We start from the raw sequence: 19,182 nt of genomic DNA on the forward strand, positions 1-19,182 counted from the left end.
AGCTACAGTTCCAGCTGGTACATATAGTCCTATTTTAAAATTTAGCAGAATATCAAAAAATTTTTTAAAGATACTGTAGGTAGTATTTTTCAATGAAGTCTAGGAACAGGACATTAAATTTCTTGTTCTAATGTTGTTTATTTGAAATAGGACTTAAAATTTAGAAGCCTGTTGCAATAACTTAGTCTCCTAGATTTTATGAGAATTTTTCTTATTTTAGAACATATTAGAGCTGAAAATGTCTGCTCTTGCCTCCTTTTTTTACATGGTAAAGAGCTTCCAGCAAGTGGTTTTGTCTATTGTGAAAAATGCATTGACATACAAAATGGGTTTCAGTATTAATAATGCACTTTCTGGGGGCACCTGGGTGGCGCAGTCGTTAAGCGTCTGCCTTCGGCTCAGGGCGTGATCCCAGCGTTCCGGGATCGAGCCCCACATCAGGCTCCTCCGCTGGGAGCCTGCTTCTTCCTCTCCCACTCCCCCTGCTTGTGTTCCCTCTCTCGCTGGCTGTCTCTCTCTGTCAAATAAATAAATAAAATCTTTAAAAATAATAATAATGATGCACTTTCTGTTGCTTTATACATATTTCTTGGCTACTTATTTGTCTGAACCCCTTGAGTATTCCCAAAACCCTTCCCACCTTCTATGGACACTGTCACCTGGATGTAGGGGGTGACACATGTTTGTATCCCTGCTAGATTGCCCCAAGACCTGGACTCTCCCACTCTCTCTTGCCATAGATATGAACAAATCCACAAATAACAAACCCTGTATCTATAGTCCCACCTCTGCAAATCATGTGTTATACTTTATCTGGTGGGACAAAAAGACATGAATATATATAGTACTTGGACACTCCTTGGTTTTTGATATCTGATACAGATCCAGACTTTATCTGCTCTTACCCTTTTGAGTTATGGTACCTGACTGAGGTCCTTCTTCTTTGTGTGAACTACAAATTTGCCACTGTCACAGTGTTCTTGATGGCTTCTTACTTCTTCCCTAGGGGTTTATTTTTGCCATCTTAAGCAGGATGTTGTATAGCTGGCAGGGGTATATCCAAATTCCATGCAGTTCGCTAGTTGACAAGAAATAGGCTCATAGGTTCTTCCAGGCAAATGGTTTGTAAATTGTACCCCATGCAGCCTTTGTACTTCTGCAGTGAAAGGAATCTAGGAAGTAGAGGCAGAGTGAATGGGTTCTTGGCTGCTTATTTCCCCTCCTTAACTAAAGCTGCTCCAGTTTTAATTTACGTATTTGTTTATATTCCTGCATCTGATTTTTTTTTTGGAACAAAGGTAAAGCTACTAAAAATCCATGAAAGCCCTCTATCCAGACCAAAGTTTCCTACGTATTATTAAATACAGTTTTGTTTTAAAAATTTCTTTGTGATCAAATAATTTTGCGGAAAACCTGTTTAAGAGAAATTAAAATGTATTTTCATTGCAGAACTTCTCAGAGCCTTTAATACACTAGACTATATTACTCACCTTCAAGAGTAGAAACGCATGTAGGTAAAACATTTCCCAAACTTATTTGGGTCTTCTTTTATTTTTAACAGATTTTCTCATAATACTAATGTTTTATAAAACTTCCTTTGAGAAACAGTGATCTGTACTAATTCCTTCACTTTATAAATAAGTAAATTAAGACTCACACAGCTTATCGGACATATGTTTCCTATTAGTCCAGGGATCTTTCTATCTTACCACATCTCCTCTTAAGACTTTTGTCATGCTGATTTTATCCCTATAGTAAAATTGCTGCAGTTATTTTTTCTTCCTTCTTTCCATGAAGAAATATTCCTCCATGGAATTCTGTTGTCCTTCTAATTGTTGCCCCTATTAGATAAAAGATCTCTATCTCTTTACATTTAGTATTTAAGTCAGTTTATTACAGTAACTGTATATTGCTTATCTACATGTGAAACCTGTCTAGATACTACAGAAGATACAAATTTGAATAAAATATTTGCTCTTCCTTCTAAGAGCTCTTATTTAAAGTTCTACAATCATTTGCTCAATTATAGAATTCAGAGGAAGGTATGAAAAGCAATAAGGAAGAATTTTAAAAACTATGAAGTTTTGAGGGGAAGGATATAAATTATGAATGCATTGAAAAATAGCACTTTGAACTAATTCCAATAGTCTGATAGAAAGCAATCTAGACAGGGAAGGAAGTCTGGATGTGTGCTATGAATAGGAAAGAGCGGGGTATGTTTGAGGAACAGTATTAAGTCTGATATGGGACGTGTTGTGGTATTGTTTAGTAGGAGAGAAGAATAGAAGGGTCAGTTGGAATTAATATACAGATAGCCTGCCTTACCAGAGGAAAATTTCTACTAAGAAGAAATAACATTGTTCCCCTCATTTTTCTGTTGCTCTTTCTAGTCTCCTGGACATCACCCAACAGACAGAGCTCCAACAGCTACCGTTGTTTTGTTTTGTTTTTTAATATTTGTTTTATGCCAGGCACTGTGCTAAGTGGCTTAAGTGCTTTCCCACATTTGTTCATCGTAACAATCTCAGGTTACAAGACATACTTTTATCCTCGTTTTAGAGATAAAGAAACTAAAGGTTAGAGAGATGAAATAATCTGCAGCATGACCATGCACTTTGTAAATGACAGACACAGTTGCAGCCTGGATCTCTGACCCCAAAGCCCAAGCTCTTAGCCAATTTGCTCCCCTGAAGCTGTTGTTGCCTCCAGAAGCAGATAGAATGAGTTAGTCTTTTACTTAGGGTGAAATTCATTTCAAGTGACCATGATTCTTATCTACTTAAAGTTAGCATAGAGTGTGAAGTCGGCAGGCCAGCTTACTTGTCTTTGTTCTTCTACTGATTTAATGCTACAGCATCTTTGACCTCGATTTTACTTATCTGTAAAATAGGAATAGTAACACATACCATCCACTTGTATTACTGAACAGTTGTGAAGATAATTATTTCAGTGCTGATTCAAGGTTCTTAGAAGTTTTCTTGCTATTTCTCTCTTTGTCTGTAGTACAAGGACAATAACCCTACCACATAAGGGGTTTTGAGGATTAAATAAAGTATGTAAAATACCTAAAGCAGTGCCTGCTTTATGGAAATGTCTCAATAAATGGCAGCTATTATTAATAGTAGCATCAATGCAGGGATTCCCGAAGATGCAGAGTGTTCCTTAGCTCTTCAGTTACTGACAACATCATGCAATTCACTACTAGTATCATTTATGTAATTTAAAGGATGACATCATTCCAGAAATATTTCCGTTTAAGTCTTCTTATAAGTAGGAAACATAATACCTTGAATATACTACCTTAAACTACTACCATAGTGGATTTTTAATCCATATTCAAACAAGTTTCACTAATGGAGGAATATTGATTTCTCACATTCTCCAACTAATGGAGGCAAATGATTGTGTATATATGTGTGTGTGAACAAACATGTATGCATGCTCTTGATGCCAGATTTAAGTAATTTCACCAATATCTCTCCTTCATTTATTTCTTGAAGCTTCTACTCGATCATCTATATAAACCCAGTGTTCTAATTTTTCATCCCTTAAAATGTGGAATTTGATCAAATTTGATATGCTTTTATTTTTTAAAGGGAATATACTTTTTTTCCATTAATACTTTTTTTTATTTTTAATTCCAGTATGGTTAACATACAGTGTTAGATTAATTTCAGGTATACAGTATAGTGATTGAACAATTCTATACATCATTGCTTAGTGCTCAACCGCCCATCATGATAAGTGTACTCTTAATCCCCTTTGCCTATTTCACCCATCCCCTCATGCACCTCCCCTCTGATATTCTTTATTAATTTTTTAAAAGTTCTTTGTTTATTAATCCTCTCAAGAAAAATCTGCATAATTACCACAGATAAAGTCGCTGCAGAATCCTTACTCCTTCTGTTGTCCAATCTCCAGCTCACTGCTAGACACTTCCTTTTCTTTTTGCCAGCGCCAACATTGGCTTTTGCAGTCCCCCTGACTTTCTTCATTCTGTTCTTGTTTTCCTTTAGCTGTTTTCTTGAGGTCTTTTTCTTCTCATATGGGTCTGTCTTGCCAGTCTGTGTTTGTGTTCATTTTTCTTTGCATAATCCACAGAACCATAAATCATGTCAAAGCCAGCTGTTTTGCCACCACCAAAATGGGCTCTGAGTCCAAACACAAAGATGACATCTGGTGTGGTTTTGTACATTTTGGCTGGTTTTTCCCAAATCTCTGTCTTAGGTACTGTTACCTTTCCAGGATGAAGAGCATCAGTGACCATTTGTTTCAGCTGAAGTAGTCGGTTGGTCATGAACTTCCCGGTCTGGATAGTTACTGTGTCGTTCATGATGGCAGCCAAGTTTTGAGCAGCTAGGGAGGAAAAAAAGGATATGCTTTATTTTAAATGAGTACCCTCGGTTAAAGTTAGTAAAGCTTAAGTCTATTCCTTTTGTTATAAAGGAGATTCAAAAGAGCATTGATGTAAATTTAATCGTCATCACTCAATATTTCCATTTGGTTTAAAGCATTTCTCAAATGTAATTTCTGGCAGAAAAAAAATCTAGAAAATTATTTTTGAAAATAGTTTAAGTCAATACCCTCAGTGCTTAGTTATAATCAGGAGAAAGCCTTATTATACCAGAATTAATGTGTTTTTAAAATCATAATTGAACTCGACTAACTAAACTACATTTAGTTATCAGTTAGGAAAAAAAGAATTCCTCTAGTTGACTGTTTTCAGATGGAACTCATTTTACTACTTCAGTTTGCTAACTTTGTTCCCTAGTTAGCAGATAATTCTTCTACAACTCTGTCTTGCCTTTCATTTCCCGAAGATGAATTGGCCTGAACTGAGCTACATAAACCCTACGAAGGAAAACAAAATAACAATAGCAAATGTGGAATGTCTTTACTTAATGCTATACTCCACAAAAATTGTCTAACTAGTGTCATTCTGTAGATAATTACCATGAAAATGAAAGGGAGATTGTTTTGTCAAACTTGATTTTTTATTATCTATGTACAGACGGATCAACTTTCCCATAACAGTGAACAAAAGCCTGATCGAAGCCAAGCTATTCGAGACCGATTGAGAGGAAAAGGATTACCAACAGGTAAGAGTATATTAATAGGAAATTTTTAAGTTTTAACCTTATTTCATTGTTTCTTTTAATGAAATCATACTAACTTAGCTTGGAAATCTGATAATTGTGTCCATAATTAGAATATAAGTATGCAAAGTGGAGACAGGAAACAGGAACACTAATTGTGTTAATATATAAATCCATTAAAATATGCAAAAAACATTACTAAGAACTCCCACAGTAAATCATTTCTTTTCCAGTATTGTTATTGTAGCAATAATATTTATTTTCTTTATCATGAAATTTTATAATAAAAATATATTTTAAAGCAAGGTGAAAGAACATTTATGAACATAAACACTACTGAAACAAAGTTTCAGAAAGCAACATTATTTTTGCTGCACTCTATTTTCTATTCTAGCTCTTTTTTTTTTTTTCCATGGGAATCACAACCCCGTAAGTTGATTTTAGGACTCTCTCTCTATAAATGTATATATAGAGAGAGGCATAAATATAGCAAGGAAATATATATTATATATATATATATCACACACACATACACACCTTATTCTTGTAGGTAAAAATCTTTCCCTTTATTTTTTTTTATCATTATGTTCAATTAGCCAGCATGTAGTACATCATTAGTTTTTGATGTAGTGTTCAACGATTCATCAGTTGCATAGAACCCCCGTGCTCATCACAACACATACCCTCCCTTTCCCTTTATTTTAGAACTATTCTAAGATTTGAGATATGATCTAGTGTGAACCTTGGTGCCAAGGAGAGAAGCACTTCATTAATCCATCAGATTTTTCAGTCAGACTCCTGTTTTAGAACTGAGTAATAGAAAATTATAGTTAAATGTCAATAGCAAGCAGAAAGAGTCTTTTTCAAGGAGACATTATGAGCACTTTAATAAGTGAATGTTAGATTTAAATGATTTCTGTTTCTCTTATCATCTTTCTAATTTCTTCCTCCTTTCCACCAATCCCTCTCCCTCCCTCGCTTTCTCTCGGCTTTATTCCTCTCTCCCTTCCTTCCTTATTTCTCTTCCTGTTCTTTACTTTCTTTATGTAATTCCCTTTTGTCATCTCCCACTATCATTAAATGGCCATGTTATGGAATTGAAGTTGGTTTGCTTGTTTGTTATTTGTTGAGTTAGTAACTATAACGTTATGTTATTGATTATTAATTTTTAAATAGTTTGGTTTTTCTAAAAATAATAAATGTTCCTATATATATGAGTCCCCCATTTTATCCCTAGCCAACATAAATTCTATAGAAAAGAAAAAAGGTTACTTTGCCATATTTAGTTTATCAAATTTTAAAGACTCAAGTGTTAGCAGAGTTTGGATTATATTGCTTTCAATCATTCAGAGTCTTATTACAGATATTAATTATTACATACTATTTCAGTGGTAGCAATTAGAGATTGAACTGAATCTATTTATATGTAGCTTATAACATACTTTATATAGCAGGCTATTTTCTTGTCATTTACATGTACGCATATTTTTTAAATAAATATACAAAGTCAAGCTTTCTGGACATAGATGCTAGGGAGAGGGAAAACCTATATTAAGCACATTAGTTTTTAAAGATGATAAATGAATTTGTCCATTGAATGGTTATGAGAAAAAGTTTTATAAAATATTAGATATAATAATACTTTTGTAATACAATTATAATGTAATTATAATTACATTATGTCTGTAAAGAAATATATAGCCTCTATAATTTATTTTTTTGGTAACCTATTTTAGACATTAACTTGTATGCAGAGTAAAAAGAAAACCTGTAGTTAACCATCTTGCCTCATATTATTAGACTATTTTCTTACTGTAACAACAAATAGAAGTTTTAAACCAAATTATTAGTGCCTTTTATTTGTGATTTTGTTTTTATAATATTAAGAAATATTTAGTATCATTGTTTAATAGCTTTTGAGAATTCTTTTGACTAATAGACTGTCCAAATGCAGATAATCTAGGGCTGACTGTAGTAACTAAAAATTTAACAGAGAAATCTTTAAACGGACTGTCCATTGATTTTATTTTCTAATAGTCCTTTCCCTTTGTTGGAGAATTAAATCTCCCCTATATCTAAACTCAAGAGAATCTGTAAGGAATTACAATTTGTCACTCAAGGTAAACCAGATTTTGTTTATGTTTACACTTTGGGTAGAATTAGAGGTCCTTCCAGGGAAAGAAACAACAGCCGTTTTGAGATTGAGTGTAATAGAAGAGAATTCTTCAGGTCTTCTTAGCCATTGCTTTCCACAGTAGTACTGCTCAAGGGTGGTTCTAATTTACCTTCAATAAATGTATAAAACCACATCTCAAAGACAGAATCAACATAATGTGCTAATTATACTCATTACCACACAAGCAATTAGCAGCTAATAATCAGTGTCATATACTAACATAATATAAAACCTTTAAGAGTAAAAAATGACCTTGTGAAGAAGAACTATTTCCCAGGACCCCAGTGCTTTTGGGCAGTGCAGTTCACTGTCGGTCGTCATGTGCACTACACACGACCTTGTTACATGACATGGGTACGAAAGCATTCTCTTTGGTGCGAACCAGCCAGAAACCTTTATGTACTGATAACGTTGGTTTATTAGGCTCCTGGCTGTAGTTTTCGATAAAGAAGTTGTCAGAATGGGCAGTAAGATACAGAATTAGGTTTAAAAAAGTAAGCAATTTTAGGGATAATGCCTTGTGTCTAAGTGATTTGATTGCTCAACTGAAACTTAACAATAACATTTTTAGCTATGAGTCAATGACCTTAAAAGGTCTCTCCTTATATCTTACTTCTCAGATCTGTTACAGAAGCTAAGGCCTAAACTAGTGGGCTGTCTGCCCCCTATTTTGTTATTTTATACTGCCAATGCTAATAAAATGGCTTCACTCAGCAAAAAGAAATCAAACATTTCCTGCCAAGCTTGAGGCGGAAACCTACACCATGATCAGATCAGCATGATAGTACTTCAGAACTTGGGTGCATTAACAATATCATGTTTCTTTTCTTGTGTACCTCCCACTTGTGAGGACAGATGGGGAATCGTGGAACCTCTTTCAATACTGAAATGTCATTTTGAAGTTAGCTTCCAAGAGATGCTTAAGTGTTTTGAATCTTGTGTGAGGGGGAAAGGTGAATGATGATATCCAATTAAGGATGATGTTACATAACAAATATAGTTAAAACACAATGTACTTTACAAGGGAGATTTTTTTCAGTTGGACTAAAATAAATGGAATATGTTCTATTATGAAGATTTTTTATGTTCTTAAAATCTTTTGTTTTTATTTATTTTTCCCCCAGTTAGTTTTTAGCAAGCTGTGTATTCTCCAAAAGGAGAATGTTTATGGTTTCATTTTCTATCTGGATACTTACAACTGTATGTAATCTAATGTTGTTTGTAAACTCTCTTTGAACTCAGAGCCTTTCCAAGAGATGGAAAATCCATGTATAATCACCATTTATCCTGTTTTGAATAAATTGGTTTTTTAAATTATAGAATCTAAAACTTTTATAGATCTTTTGATTTCTGATTTCATGATTTCCTCTCAAAAGAACTTTTAAATTCCCCCTGGGTAGATAATGATATGCTGAGGAAAATAAAGCAGAAACAAAAGGGAGGCGGAATTTAGAATTCTATGTTGCCCTTGTTCAGGAGAGCTCATGATAGTTCATTAAGTGTTTGTTCATTTATCCTGTCATCTTTAAGAAGGTGTAATAAGTAATGTCCACAGCTTTGTAAATGAAGGAAGTGGGAAAAATGGAAATCAAGTGGCTTGCCCAAGCTCAGGATTGAATTTGGTAAAGCTAGAATTAAAACCCAGGTGTTTTGACAGTAATCTTTCTAGTAGATTATGCTACCTAAATTGGCTTTAAAAAGGTTTCAGAAAGTTATGTAATCAACCCATTCTATAAGCATTGTTTTGGAATGCCTTTAATCAAGAACTAGAAATACAAAAACAGGTAAGACATGGTTTCTTATGTTAACTGTTCTAGTTGGGGGTGGAGTGAGGAAATGAGTGGGAGTGGTGACAGATACCTAATATAATAGACAATTTTAATACAGTGAAAGATATATCCTAAGAGAGGGCCAACATACTCTGCGAGTATAGTGGAAGGAGCTAGTAACTCTCCCAGGATGTGGAAATATTAAAGAAGTATCTACCTGAAATCTTTTAAGAGTAGCTCCAATGGCATTGCCTTCAAAAATAACATTAACTTCCTATGATCAAACTTGCTATGATAGTGAGCACAGCTATTAGATGTACTTAATGATTTCAGGGCTGTTTATTGCCTGTTAAATAAAATAATTATAATAGCCGCACATGTTTAGAAAGATTTGGACATCAGTTGAAGAAATTGTGTTTTATCTAGCCTTGAATAAAGTTAGTAAGTAAGTAGCTCTGGTATTAACAACAGTACATGGTTTTCACTGGTCTAGAAGCTTATGCACCTAATAAATGAGCCTAGAATTCCTGTTTCTCCTCATTTAAAGGGCCAGATTCTATATTTGAACTCCCATTTTTAGTTCCCAGACTAGTGAAATTTTTCCAATAGTGCTTTAGCAATATAAGGCAGCCATGATATGATATGTGATGCTATATATATTTTATTCACTTGTGAAGTGTTAATCATGCAATTCCATATCCAGTTGTATAGCTGAAGATACTGAGTATCACTGATATGACAAAATGCATTGAGAGCCAGTTAGGAATATGTGATTTTAAAAGGGTGTGTTTGTACCAGCCAAAATCCCCCTCTCTGTTACCTAGATAAAGGTATGTCTGTCTCCTTTTTCATCCAAAAAAGCAAACAAAAGCAGTTCTAAGCTATTAGACCCACTGGAGAAACCACCTAGCTCCAAACATCTTTTTCCTTTTTTTTTTTTTTTTTTCCTATTATAAATACTTTGTTTCAGCTAGAAGGTACAATATCTCAGGGGTTTCCTAGTTTAAAAAGCTACAGTCACATGGGGCGCCTGGGTGGCACAGCGGTTAAGTGTCTGCCTTCGGCTCAGGGCGTGATCCTGCCGTTCTGAGATCGAGCCCCACATCAGGCTCCTCTGCTATGAGCCTGCTTCTTCCTCTCCCACTCCCCCTGCTTGTGTTTCTTCTCTCGCTGGCTGTCTCTCTCTCTGTCGAATAAATAAATAAAATCTTTAAAAAAAAAAAAAAGCTACAGTCACATCATGTTGTAACTACATAAAGAACAATGCTGTAAATGGAACTGCCTGGCTTAAACCATATACATTTCTGCACAGTCTTCATGGAATCTGCACAAGGAAATATCTTCTCCCTTTGCTCCAATTAATTGTTCTTGTATGTAAGTTGCTTTCTATTCCAGTATATCCAGAGTGGTGAAATCACAAGGCCAGCCATGTAGCCAAAGGTCACTCCAGGCATACAGGAGATGGGCCATACCTGCCACGGTCTTTCCCAATCGAGTGGAATAGCAAAGGCTCCAAGCCATGTTCCTATAAAGCTAGAAATTGTAGTGATCTGACGACTGTTTTTCCAAATGGATGTGACTCCATTTCTACTGAAAACTCTTAGCCATGCTTTGTTGGTTCTAACAAACATAAACAAGGTACAGTAGTAAAAGTAGACCAAATAACTGCAAATAAAAATGTTTCTAACACCAACTCTATGAGTGGTACTGCATATAGAACAAAAATTACTGAAAGAAGAAACATGACGTAAGAAATTAGTTACAGCATTTCAAAAACCTGGTTACCTTGTATGATAATGAACTTCTTTTAGAGGATGCATTTGGTTTCACTACTAAATATAATACTAGATTGATGGCAGTTTCAAAAATAAAACAGATACACGACCATGTCAAGTTGTTTCCAATATTGAGAAGTTCTCCAAGAAGAATGATGGACTGAAGATGCTTAGGATAATTGAAAATAAGCATAAAAGATGGGTATACAGTAGTCTCTTGATATCAGTTATCTTTCATGGTGTTTTCTTTGAGAGGCTATCTAACTCTCCCACCCACGGAAAAGAAGCCTGAGTTACTACCTCCCACCATCAGGTACGACTGGCTTCCCTGAACCTCAGGCAGGCGCAGGCCTGTGGGGCCCAAACATCTCTTTCCTGCCACTTCCTTTTTCTTCCTTCAAAAGGTGATCCACACTCAGTTTCTCCCTTTAATGCCTTTATGGCTCATAGCTCTTAACAGTTTTACCTTAGGCCATGTCTAACAAGTATGTACATATCACCCTGAACTTTGTTTCACACATCCACGATATTTTGCCCATTTTCCTCAGGAGTATCATTCCCTCCCCACCCCTTCTTTCTTTCTCACTCCTCTTCCTATTTACCCATTCCTTTGTTTGTTTTATGGGCTACCAGAAGAGACCTTATTATGGTTTAAAAAATCATCTTTTATAAATAATGGTCACGAGACTGTAAGTTGGCTATCATAATGGGATTTTCAGCCATGTAGAGCAAATTGAGAAATAGTTAAATTTAGCATATTTTGTAGAAGCAGAGTAGGAAGGTAGTGCAAACTTTTAAACGAATTTTCATTATAATTTTGTACTACCTTGCAGAATTTAAAAATGGTAACATTCTGAACTTTTTTTTTTTAACTTTCTGGACTTTTAATAAATAGGAATTGAAATATTTTTATATCTACTTATTTGCATAAAGCAAACACATAGCATTTATAGAGCAGTAATTATCCAAGAGCCACCTTATTAGCAATTAGTTTTAAGTCTCATATGGCTGGTGAGAAGATATGGCTCTTTTAGGATACCATGGCCCATTAATATATTGTTAGTAAATACTAATGACCTATAAGAGAATGCTAAATCTACCAGTTAGAAATGGGATAGACTCATGATACACTTGGAAAGTGATTATTTCAATAGTGATTATGGTAGGCCTCACTGAAGAAGTCATATGTAAAATAAAAGTATAGAATATGAAACAACTAACCATGAGAAAGGTCTGGACCATTCAGGGCATAGAAAACAGTATATATAAAGGTCCTAATATATAAAAGAGCTTAACAGGAAAACCTGTGGCCTGGATGAAATAAAAGAAGTGGCAATGAGACTAAAAAGATTCAAATGGCAGATCTGTAAGGAGTCTTGATTTTATTTTGAGTGTGATTGTATGCCTTTGAGACTTATTACAAAGGGTGGTGGCATCATTGAATTTATATTTTGAGAAGATAACGCTGGCTGCTGAGTAAAGTGATAGTTGGGTGAAGAAAGAAGGGAGACCTGTCCAGAAGTCATTGTAGTTTTTTAGTCAACTGATAGTGTTAACTGGGAATAGGGTGATGCCAGTGAAAATGGAAATAATCACATGGAGAAAGATGTCTTTGAGAAGTTAAATGGCCAGCACTTCTGATGGATATGATGCAGGCAATAAGGACGATGAAGGATTTCAGGATAGTGCCCAGATTTCTGTTTTGAGCCGTCAGTTGGATAGTGATGCCACTTATTGAAATTGGAAAAAAATGGGGTCGAATGGACATCTCTGGATGTGGGAAACAAATAAAAATAGTATTAAGCACGTTCAGTTTGAGGTGCTTCTAAGATATACTAATAAAAGTTTCAAATATATAAGATTGGAGCTCCCAGAAGACATTGGTGCCAAGAATATACATTTGGGAGTTATCAGTATGTAGTTAGTTAATTATTTAAAGCCTTCTTAGTAGATGAAATTATACAAGAAGAGAGTGAAGAGATAGGATTCTAAAACTGAAACCTGAGGAAATCTGACATTTGGATATCCAGTAGAGGAGGAAAAAGCAAAGACTAAGAATGAGCAGTCTAAGAAGTAGGAGAAAACCAGTATTGTAAAAGAGGAAAGTGCTTCATTAAGTAACTGTCATCACCATCAGTTGTTGCTGAGAGGTAAGTAAGATAGGGATGCAGAATGTCTTTTGGATTTAGCAATATGGATGCCATTAGCTTTACTTAATGAGAGTTGCCAAGGTGTGGAGGAGTTGGAAGTTGACTAAAGTGAGTAGAATACTGAATGGGAAATAAGAAATTGGAGACAGCAGGAGCTAGAAGGAAATGTGGTAACAGGGGAGAGGTTTTGTTTAGTTTGCTTTTTATTACAGAGATATTAAAGCATGTTTGTATACTAATGGGAATGACTCAATAGAAAAGGGGGTTAATTAAGATGGAGGGCAGATGTTAACCAAAAAAGTAAAATCTCTGATAACATAAAAGAAGAGGGGGACTGAACACATATTGGGAATTGGCCTTCAACTGATAGCAGATTTAATCTTTTGAGACAAGAGAAGAGATTGGCAGACATGGGTAGATATATAGAATTAGCCATGGGAAAATGAGAAAGCTCTCTTCTGACAGATTCTATTTTCTTGGTAAAATATGAGATAAGATCATCAGAAAAAAGAGGGAGTTAATGTGGGAAATTTGAAGAATGAGGAAAAGTGAAGCATTGTGAAGAATGAGTGAAATTACTGTTAACACATTGATGTTGAGTATCCAGGGTGTCTGACTATGAGTTTATGATGTTGCCAAAATCCTCACTTGCTTGATTTTCTCTAAGTTTTGGCTACATGTTGGTAGTCAAGGCAGTAAAAGAAGGCAGATTGTCAAGTTCATCTGTGGTTGTATGATCCTTAAGTCCTTTCAATTCTACTTTTTACCTAATGTATTCTATCAATTTTCAAGAATATCTCTGTTCTCTATTTTTAAATAAAATTTTAAATTAATGAGTTTCAGTATGTGGTTTAAGAATGTAATTTACTCCTAAAATATTATAACATATATGTGTTTATCAGTTTTAAATTATCTTAGATTAGAAGCTAGAGTCTGTGACAGTCTATGTCTATATATGATGATTTTTTGTGTTACTGACTCTATGAGTCCCAAAATTAATTTCTGGTTGGGCATTTTTGCTGTTTCAATGCATTTATAGACGGGTGCCATAAAAAAATTAGAATGACTTACTGGCTTTTAACTGCATCAACATCAAGGACTAAAGAATAATAAGAATGCATTATGTTCAAGAGGAAAAACAGTCTCATGCAGTACATGATGGTCTGCCTTGGAAAAATTAAGTTTCTTACATAATTTAAACAATCAAATTATCTGGATTTCAAACAAATTTTCTGAAAACATACCTAATCATAATAAAACTTTGATACTTAAGAATTCCAAATGCTGCAATCTTTTTTTCATCCAGAATATAGCAAGAATTCTTTGTTTCATCTTTAAAAAATTTTTAAATGACCAGAAAATACTAGGGCTTTATGTTGAAGTGATACATGTCTGATTATATCTTTAGAAGTTAAAGGAGTATACTCTACATTCTATTGCTACCCCAAATTATTTCATGGATAATTAATATTCTGCCAAACTGGATAGTATTAGAAACTTTTGCCTATTTTTTTTACTTTTGTCTATTTTTAAAAACCAAATAATTCCTCTTTGATGAATAAAATACTACTCAAAAAAGTGAGTTCAATACATTTTTGTTTTTATTGGGTAAGAAACATTGGACTATGAAAAGTTATACAAACATAGCATCTCTTTTCACTTTCATTATCACTACCATCCATTTCATCTCTGATCCTCCATTAGGAAGATTTAGGAAATTACCAGCACTTTCACTGTCAATAGTAAGGTTACATTCCAGTTATTTTCTAAAAATTCTGTACATACATGATAGATTCTTATCATTCCAGGAAGAAGCGCTACTTCTGATGTTGTAGACATACACAAGTCTCCATTCTCTCATCAGACCTTTCTTAACAAAGGGCTTAGTAAATCTATGGGATTTCTGTCCATCAGAGACACACAAGATGAGGAAGATTATTTCAAGGACATTTCATCAGATAATAATTCTGGACACGAAGATTCTGAAAATGTCTGCTCCCCTTACCTGTTCAAATCTAGTGGCCCAGAAAAAAAAATTCTGCCTGGCATTGACGTGCTTCCCAAGAAGAAGATTTGGGCTTCATCCATGGACTTGCTTTGCACAGCTGACAGAGACTTTCCTGGGGAAACTGGTGGATTCCGACAGTATCTCCCTGAGGCAGTAACGGTGCGGCCTTCAACTACTCCTAGAAAAAAGGAAGCAAGATACTCAGATGGAAGCATAGCCTTGGATATCTTTGGCCCTCAGAAAGTGGATCCAGTGTTTCACATGCGAGAATTGCCCACGTCCTCAGCAATATCAAGTGCTTTGGACCGAATTCGAGAGAGACAAAAGAAACTTCAGGTTCTGAGAGAAGCCATGAATGTAGAAGGTTAGTAATTTTGTATGTGTTTGAGAGAGAACTGAATTGAAATATTTAAAATTGTGTTTTGAAATAAAGAAGGGTTGTTAAACTTTCCACAAATCTTATTTCCACTGCCAAACCTTTACACCCAGGTTAGTCTCTTCTCTGTCAGTTTCGTCCTCCTTTCCACCAAAACCGTAATCAAATTACACTGCTCCCACACAGTCATCTCTAGTAAGCAACCCAGTCCAGGCACTTCAATAGCCTGTCAATATTTGGGGTAGCATATTTTTAGATTGTAAGCTTCTCAAGGCAGGAGCCAGGTTTACTTCTTTTTAATCCTGCACAGCACTGTCTATCTTGCAGTCTCATGAGGCTTCCCTCAAGGTCTGGTTCATGGAAATAAGAGGCAGTTAATCAAAATCAGCAATTCTAGGGAGGCAGACTAGACTGGTGACAGTGCATTGGTTATCAAACCACCAACTTCAAAAAACAAACTTAGGGACACAATTCCTGCAGATTATAATGTGTTTGGTCTGGAATGAAGTTTTAGATCTGTTTTTTAAAAGTCGTGGTATTTAGGTTTATAGATTTAGAGTCAGACAGACTACGTTTGAATTATTTACTGCATCAGTTGCTACCTGATCCTTCCTTCAGCAACTGGGCTTAATCCCTTCAAGTGTAAGTTACCCCACCTGCAAAATGTGCTTAACAAAAGTAGATTAGGTAATGAATGTAAAGTGATTAACAAAACAAATTATTACAATAGTATGAGGTGCATAAAAAACAACTTTATCAGTGATAAATTATTATTTGCAGGGAAAAGCTCTGGTACAAAAATACTTGATTGGCACACAAACAAACCTCGATACTGAGTAGAATAAAGTTATGTGTTAGACATGGATAGAGGCTATTTTTAACATAAATAAGTGGAAGAGAAAACAAATTAGAACTATCAATCTAATACTCTACATTTTTGAAGATTAAACTTTTGTTATCTCCCCTTGCCTTGGTAGACAAACTTTGGGACATAGCTGAAAGAGAACTTTAAGGTGTTTCTAGTTCAACAAGAGTAGTGGCAGAATCATGGTTATATTCATTTTTAAGGCCATTGTTCCAGTGGGATATTTTTGATTATACAGATTATCTTCAAAGTGCTCTGCTAAATGTTTGTTCTGTTACTTACGCTTAAGCATAGCTCTGGACTGAACATCCTTGACACATTGTGTTTTACTTCTAGTGAGAGAAGCTTTGCTTCTTTTTTTCAATTCAGGAATTGCAAATTAGTGATGAAATTATAAAGGAAATTATTGAACACTTAATTGATGTGCATTTAAAGAGAACATTAGCCAGCTTTATGAGATGATTGTATACAATCTTGATCTGAAAACTTTCAAGGACAGAAAATATCTTAGGAAGTTGTTATATGCCTGATTTTACTCTGATCAGTAAGCTTTTAGAGTTGTAGCAGAAAAGACACTTTCTGTAGCTTAAAGTATTCTCTTTCAGAACTTGTACTTCATGATTATTTAATGTTGCACAACAACCAGGATATGAATAATAACTTAGCCTGCCCTTATAAACATACCCTCGTAGAGGTGTTTATGTGTAGAATTCTTGCCCATTGTGGGGAAAAAAACCCAAACTCTTACTTATTCAAATAGATAAAACTGTGATAGTATAAATAGTGAAGCTACACACCGATGTAGATGACGATTTCTAACACTTAAAAAGTTAAGTAATATACTTTCTTAACATGTGAATATTAAAAATTAAATCATAATTTCTTATGTTCTCATGTGTGTGTTTTATAAAATTATTCACTTCATATTTGGTAAATTAATAGTAGTATGGTTTAGTGCAGTCTGAGAAAAGTGTTTTACACTTGAACCTTGGTTTGAGCATTAAAACAGCAAAGAAATAAAACACTAATGGAAATATATTTAATGTGTTAAATAATGCTACACTAGTCTGGTATATTTTGTTTGAATAGGTGATTTTTTTCATTACCTATAAAATGAATATTAAGCCAAAGTAGGTCCTAGTTTGCATATGAGCCTTTTATCTGGTCAGGGAATGTGTGTAGGCACATGTGTTAAAGAAACTCAAATAGACCAACTTGTTACCAAATATGCATGTATATCTACGAAGATGATGTATAATGTTATTGACCCTTCTTTATTAAAAATGGTAACTTGTTACAAAACATAATTTCCAAATTTAGAAATTTTATATTCATTATAAAAGATACAAGAAAAGAAAAGGAAAAGATTTTTTTTTTTAAATAAAATACGCATTGAATTTTTTGATACAGGACCATTTTCGTCCTGAAATCTTTCTTTGCTATTGAAGTTTTCAAAAGCATTTGTTCTCACAAAGAACCTACCCATTTTTTCCCAGAGTGTATTTTATAACCAAGTTAAACAAACACCTTGAAAATGTTAGTATATTATGGAAATACTTATACCATCTTAAATAAACCTCATTATTATGTAATAACTTGCAAGTAGTCATAAATTATATTTGCTTTAGACTAAAGGTGTTCTTCAAAAAGAATGTTTGATGTTTGGAATTCAAAAGCAATAATTCTAGTTATTTAGTTGAGTAATTTGCTGGTTTTATATTGTGCATTTTCTAAAAGTTAGATAATTTATGTTAGCTGTTCAAACAAAAGTGCAGATTGCTAATATAAAGATTTTAGCTAGTATACAAAGAAGAAAAAAAGAGTAGAAAACAATACAAATCCCATTTATCTCATTTAATTCTCATGAAAAGTAGGCTCCACAGATCCCTTTTATGTGTGAGAAATCAAGCAGAACAGTGGATGTTACTAATGTACACATTTCTTTTTAAGTATTCTGGTTTTAAGCCATTTAAAAATATTGAAAGTGCTCTGTACAATTTTTGTGATCTTTAAATCTGGCAGTTGCTGCTGGCTGTCAGTAATTATAGAATTAGAAGAGGTCTTGGAGTACATATTCCTGAGCTCATAAAGATTTAATAACTTACCCAAGACCATGTAACTAGCTAATGATAGAGTTTCCATCATTATGGGAGATTGCGGATTTCCATCTAGATTTCAGAGCTCCAGTCTAAGAATTTCCAACTCTGTGTTACTTCCTAATTTAAAAAAAAATATGTGTTCAAATGTTCATTGGGTTAATACAGCAATTGCAAGAAAAGTAACTGCCAAATTTTGGTTGGTCCTTTTAAGCATGCAAGAAGGCTCATTGAACTAATTAGACAGATGTCTGGGGCACCCTAGTGGCTCAGTCAGTTAAGCATCTGACTATTGATTTCTGCTCAGGTCATTATCTCAGAGTTGTGGGATTGAGCCTGTGTCCAGCTCCAAGCTCAGCGCAGAATCTGCTTCTCCCTTTCCCTCTTCTCCTTCCCCTACTGTCTCTCTCTCTCTCCCTCTCTCTCTCTTTCTCTCAAAGAAAATCTTAAAAAAAAGAAAAGAAAAGGAAAGACAGTTGTCTGCTTCAACCTCAGATGTATGTATAGCCCTTTCCTTAGTCCGTCCTCTTGAAAGGAGCCTTTACCTAAATCACCTCTATAGCATTTCCTTAGCTGACTACATCAACCAGCCAACTCACACAGGGGAGAGCAGAGTTTGGTACTAGAAGGAATCTGGATACTATTTAAACCTTTCAAAAGTTGAGAGTAGACTAGTTTGCCAAAGGAGATACATAATTCATAATTTATAACAGACCTGTATTTAGAGTCCAGATCTCTTAAAACCCAGAATAAGATTTTTTTTCCATTCTGCCATTCTGATTTCAAACAGAAATGAGATACATTTCAGATACATTATTTGGAAAATTTTTTACTAACTAGAAGGTTGGGCATTCAATTAACCACCTAACCC

General features: G+C 34.6%; 1 protein-coding gene and 1 pseudogene across 20 annotated transcripts in view; one reads left to right on the top strand and one right to left on the bottom strand.

Moving 5' to 3' along the window:
• The window catches only part of PTPN13 (protein tyrosine phosphatase non-receptor type 13), a 192,272-nt gene that overhangs the window by 83,564 nt on the left and 89,526 nt on the right, over positions 1–19,182 (top strand). For 18 of the 20 annotated variants that reach the window (XM_026509786.4, XM_026509790.4, XM_048211896.2 and 15 more), the window contains 2 exons: positions 5,012–5,099; positions 14,775–15,338. In XM_026509786.4, the coding sequence (XP_026365571.2) occupies positions 5,012–5,099; positions 14,775–15,338 (652 nt within the window). The remainder of the gene's footprint in view (positions 1–5,011; positions 5,100–14,774; positions 15,339–19,182) is intronic. The other 2 variants (XM_026509787.4, XM_048211897.2) reach the window with 1 other exon arrangement.
• On the bottom strand, positions 3–4,333 carry LOC123001617 (40S ribosomal protein S24-like; annotated as a pseudogene).

This window comes from Ursus arctos, unplaced genomic scaffold, assembly GCF_023065955.2.
Source record: "Ursus arctos isolate Adak ecotype North America unplaced genomic scaffold, UrsArc2.0 scaffold_9, whole genome shotgun sequence".
Lineage (NCBI taxonomy): Eukaryota > Metazoa > Chordata > Mammalia > Carnivora > Ursidae > Ursus > Ursus arctos.